The sequence below is a fragment of the Lygodium microphyllum genome, chromosome 12 (genome assembly GCF_053477565.2).
Source record: "Lygodium microphyllum isolate KBCC chromosome 12, Lygodium_microphyllum_v1.1.10, whole genome shotgun sequence".
In the NCBI taxonomy this organism is placed as follows: Eukaryota; Viridiplantae; Streptophyta; class Polypodiopsida; order Schizaeales; family Lygodiaceae; genus Lygodium; species Lygodium microphyllum.
In genome coordinates this window covers 47,235,592-47,241,207 of record NC_141146.1, presented here as the reverse complement: position 1 = coordinate 47,241,207, position 5,616 = coordinate 47,235,592, and the positions used below count along the sequence as shown (strand labels likewise).

General features: G+C 41.2%; 1 protein-coding gene across 1 annotated transcript; it reads left to right on the top strand.

Annotated features, from left to right (window-relative positions):
- Window positions 1-1,136: 1,136 nt before the first annotated feature.
- Window positions 1,137-5,376, top strand: LOC148027725 (uncharacterized). Its single transcript, XM_087689422.1, has one exon. The coding sequence runs from the start codon at window positions 3,770-3,772 to the stop codon at window positions 4,454-4,456; it is 687 nt and encodes a 228-aa protein (XP_087545548.1). The 5' UTR covers window positions 1,137-3,769; the 3' UTR covers window positions 4,457-5,376.
- Window positions 5,377-5,616: the final 240 nt, after the last annotated feature.

Below are 5,616 nucleotides of genomic sequence, written 5' to 3'. Positions count from 1 at the left end.
GAGGATGGTTGTCTTTTAGCAAATTGTACTCTACTTTATCTTTTACAAGGGTAATATGATGGTTGTCCTTTAGCATATTGCACTCCCCCCTACTCTACCTTTTTGTGCTCCCCTCCACTCTACTTTTTAACATGCCTTGATGACATATGTAAACAAATGCCATTGCCCACCTCTTTTTCTATATTTACAACTTCAAATTTATCTACTTGAGTAATTGGGATGTCTTGGTAGACATGCAAGGTGTTGCATCTTTTGCGGCCCAAATTAGAGTGAGTTCTCTTAAATCAATCACTTCTCTAAAATGAACACACTAAGTGATATTGGGGTTATGTTACCGTATCATTAATGGAGTAAGAAACAATTGCTAGATCCACTATATCAATATAGTTATTTTCTACCCTATCAAGGGAACTTGACAAATGGTGCTATCACTTCTTAAACTAGGCTTTGTGGGAGTCTTGGATGTCAGGTGGACATCATGTGGCATGCTCTTTTGCCTCCTTACTTGCTAAAAATATGGCTATCTCTAGTTTGATATAGATACGGTTGTACTCTCCTCCACTCTACTTTTAGTGGGGTATTAGGATGGTTGTCCTTTAGCATGTTGTACCCCCCTTTACTCTACTTTTTTGCAAAGTTAATAAGAAGTTCGTCCTTTAGTGTACTATACTCTACCCTACTCAACTTATTGTACTCCCCTCCACTCAACTTTTAAACATGCCTTGATGAGACATGTAAACAATGCCATTGTTCACCTCATTCTCCATGTTTACAAGTTTAGCTTTTGCTATTTTAGTAATTGCAATGCCTTGGGAGACACGTGAGGTGTTTCATCATCCATGTGTCAAAGTTGGAGTTGTTCTCTAAAACTACCAAGTAAGTTGATATGGTGATCGCATGACATATTTTATGGGAAAGGATATTTTACTATGTCTCATGCGGTGTGGGTACAGGGTTTGAACTCATGCGCATGAATAACTTAACCCACACTCAAACCACTATATGCAACAACCCTATTGGTGTAATTACATTACATATTATTACTGAGATAACAAATAATTGCTAGATTCACTGTGGCAATAATTGCTAGATCTACTGTTAGTGTAATAGCAAATAATTGCTGGATCCATTCTAACAATACTTTTGTTGAGTATATTAGGTGGGCTTGATAAAGGGAAGTGTGGCTTGATAAGGGGTAATAGGACAAGGCACATTGTACTCCCCTTCACTCTATATTTTTTATGAGGGTAATAGGATGGTTGTCCTTTAGCATATTGTACTCTCTCTACTCTGGCCACTAGTGATTGTTGTACTCCCCTCCACTCTACTTTTTAACATGCCTTGATTAGACATGTCAACATATGTCATCTCAACACCTCAAATGTCTTGAGAGACATGCAAAGTGTTGCATCTTCCATGGCGAAATTTGGAATTAGTCCTTAAAAAACTTCTTTGAAATTAACAACATAAGTCAATATAGTCACGATGTCTAATTGTATAGCAATTGCTCAATCCACCATAACAATATAGTAGGGGACTTGACAAAGGGTGGTGCTTTGCTTAGCTTAGACTACGCTTTGTGAAAGTCTTACAAGTAAGGTGGACGTGTGGCATGTTGTTTTGCCTCCATACTTGGTAAAAAGGTGGTTGCCTTTAGTTTGATATCAGTATGATTGTACTCACCTCTGGACTACTTTCTATCAAGCTATCACGATGGTTGTCCTTCAACAAATTGTAACCCCTCTAGTTTTTCACCAAGGTAGTATGAAGGTTTTCCTTTAGTGTAGGATAAGGGGGCCAAGTATAGAACACCTAAGGAAAAAAATGTATTTTTTCGAGGGGGATGTCACATTTTGAAGTGCTTTTGAAATTTGAATATATGAGCATGTAGGGGATGTCAAGACGAATCAAATGAGTGTAATATTCAATCCTTTATTTTAAATATATTTTATATAACTTTTAAAAAAATTTCAGAGATAAGGGTACACTTGAGATCCAATAATGTAACAATTTTTGGTAAATTAACGAATGATACCTTAGCAAGATTCTCAACATATTCCTCCTTTTTTGTCGCATCACTGGCCCCAAAGTATTTGCCTTTTGGCATTCGTTGTGTAGTTGGCCCCCTTATCGTATTGCTACTCTCCCTACTCTACATATTGCACTATCCTCCACTCTATTTTTAAACATGTTTGATAAGACATGTAACAAAATGTCATTGCTCACATCCTCTTCTATATTTACAAGTTTAGCTTTTGTTGTTTTGGTAATTGGAATGCCTTGGGAGACATGTAATGAGTTGTATCCTCCATGGTGAAAGTTGGAGTTTGCCCTCTAAAAGTAGCAGCTAAGTTGATATAGTGATTGCATACATATAATTGAATGTGGAGAGCTATTTCATTATGCCTTGGGGGATGCAGAGTAGAGTGGAGGGTTGAGAATCTCACATACCTCAATAACTCAACCCACACTCAAACCACTATGCCACAACCCCGTTGTGTAATTACATTACATGACATAGCAAATAATTGCTGGATCCACCCTTCCAATATCATTGTGTAGTATATTGGGTGGGCTTCATAAAGGGTGGCGCTACACCTAGCTCACACTATTTATGGGACCCTTGCAAGTAAAGCTAGCATGATATGGTACTATGTCTTTCCCCCTCCTTCCTTAGGCCGGTTACACACCAAAAAAGGGACGCCCGCTTTGTAAGATTTGACCAATCAAAACACTTATTTAAAGGTTGGCGTCCGCAGTCCTTTATTACACACTGGAGAGGACATGACCTGTTGTTTACCTGCTAAACAGGTGAACTCCCTACCCACTTTGTAAAGTGGCGGACAAGGGTGTACTTTTTGCATTTGCAACCAATCAAAATATTTATAAGTTTATTCTTTTTTTATTATTTTACAAACTGTGTCCCTTTGGTGTGTAAAGGTATGACGCCCATGTTCGTGCCCAATTTCAAAAAGTGTATGCCCACACTCTGGGCGAGGGTTGGCCGTCCATTACTTGGTGTGTAACCAGCCTTAGTAAAAAAATATGGCAGCCTATAGTTTGTTTGAACGTCTAGTGAGAGTTGAGACTCTAGGCATGGCAATACCCAAAGTAAGAAATAAGACTTTGGAGAAGTGTCTTTATTCTTAGAGTATCAAGTGGACCCATGCATGGATGGAGTTTATAATAGCATTGCCCATTGCCAACTCTATGTGGGGTTTTCACAGGGATTTTCACCTGCAGAATTTAAAATCAAGTCACATTAACTTCAAAAATTAAGGGTAGAAAACATCCGTCAAAGTTGTGTCTTTAACTTTGTGGAGCAAGAAGTGGCTCAATTTGGGAAGGTGTTGATGAAGCCTGAATGAAGAAGTTCCATGAGTGAAAGGTCTCAAGAATCATCTATCTTTCAGATTTGCGAGATCAGTGAAAGACGATAGTATCATCTGTAGGCCAACAGAAGGGTCCTGACTTCTGGCTTCTGGCTTCTGGAGTCCAGCTGTATCGAGGCAGTTGATCACTACGTTGGCTTGTCCAACAGCCAACACGACATGCTTTCGCATTCAACAAAACCCCACAACTTTCCCTCTGTGGGTCTCAGTGCTCCTTTCTTTATGGCTTCAAAGCCTGTCTGCCTTTCGGATTCTTGCTCATCTTGACATACACACACACACACACACACACACTCTCTCTCTCTCTCTCTCTCTATATATATATATATATATATATATATATACCATAGCTGGCGCTATACATCGTATTGTAAGCTATGGGCAACTGCATGCACATTGGCCATGCCTGCCCACCTCATCATCACAACAACAAGAACATCTCTTCTTGTACAGCCTCTCCTCAATATTCTTCTATCAAGGTGCTGCACCCATCGGATGGGCGGATCTCCGAATTCTGCCAGCAGTCACTCAAGGCAGCCGAGCTGATGCTGGAATTCCCCAACCAATTCTTGGTGGAGCTCCAGAAGGGAAACCATCGACCTTCACCGCTCTCGGCAGACACAGACTTGAAGCCCTGCCATGCTTACCTTCTCCTGCCCATGCACAGGATAAGCGCACGGATATCACAGGAGGAGATGGCCTGCTACACCTCTGCCCTGTCCCATCATCATCATAATGCTGATTCTCCAGCTGCTGTCTCCAAGAGCAGACGCCCCAAGTCTTCCATATTGTATGGGCAGAGGAAGGTAACTCCACTGACAGATGATCACGATGAGGATGCTGATGGTCATGACCATGGATCACATCACAGTGAGGGATCGGAGACCAGCTTTGTGAACATTCAGAAGAGTTACTCCTATCCTCTGACATCTCAGGAGCTGCGGGATGCCACGGTTACAGTTGCTGCGCCATCTCGGTCTCGCGGGGTCAGAAACAGCATGAATATAGTGCGATCGAGGTCGTGGGTGCCCAAGCTGGAGACCATCAGTGAGAGCGGCTGGTAGCTCTCTCTTTCGTCTCTTCGCATCAGTCTCTTATGATGACCAAGTGGAGAATCCTCGAATGATACGATGGGTTCGTACGAGATGGAGATGAAGATAAGCTGCTGGAGTATCTAAAGGTTTCGAGGAAGAAGAAGAAGAAATGCACTGAAAGGTCAGCTTCCTGTGCCAATGTGGCTTTCGCCTTCCAAAGTTTCGAGTGTAGCCAAAACTCTCGACCCAGCAGGAGACACCATCATCAATAGCTCGCTCTCAAGTTGGCTAAAACAGCTTGGACTCTTCAACAATAGCCATTTTCCTTCCCAAGTGCTGAATATGTAACTGCACCTTGGAGAGCTTAAGAAGGGCTTCACATAGGGGCAAAGTGCTAAAAGAGCTTAGATATCTCAACATTCTCCGGTGTGCACTCAATGTGTGGTCATGCATTCACATTGGGAAGCTTAACGCTTTCAAACCCAATGGATACCGTGAGTTGCTACAGCTTGTTCCTCATGATCGTACATTGGTTCAATGTTCATGCATTGGGAAGCTTGGATGCTTTCAAAATCCTTGAGAACATTCTAAAAATCATGTGATCATAACCTTTGGGAACATTCTACAAAATCAAGTGATCATAACCTTTGGGAAAATGTGACAATGCCTTGTGCTAAGAGAACATGTGAAGAATAGAAATATTGCCTTCAACTCTTCCAAAGGCATTGCATGTGCATACCTTGGACTAGGAAGACATTACATGGGATATGTGTGGTAGCTATTCATCCTCGGTACAAAGCTACTGATAAATAAGGATCAACTCAAGAGGTTAAAGCACTTAATGCTTTGTGTATCCATGCAATGCATTTTGGGGTCCCACTAGGTATCCAAAAAGATGGCCTAAATTTTGAAAATTTCTCCGCTTGTAAAAGGCCTCTCCCCCCCCCCCCCCAAGAAAACATCTTCTTATGTCGTGTATAGCCAAAAGAAGAAAATTTTGGTGTATTTCTACAAGAAATGCTTTTAGTTTGGTCATTATCTTGCCTCCATTCCACAAATCTTATAATCTTTCTATGCTCACATAGCCACAGCCATACAGTTCCAACTTCTCCTAGTCATAGCCACACAACATCAAACTTCTCTCTCTCTTCCATCTCCACATCTACAACCATTCTGAAGTATTTTTACTT

What these genes read in the sequence shown, in the direction of transcription:
- LOC148027725 (XM_087689422.1), top strand. Translation starts at nt 3,770, where the DNA reads ATGGGCAACTGCATGCACATTGGCCATGCCTGCCCACCTCATCATCAC.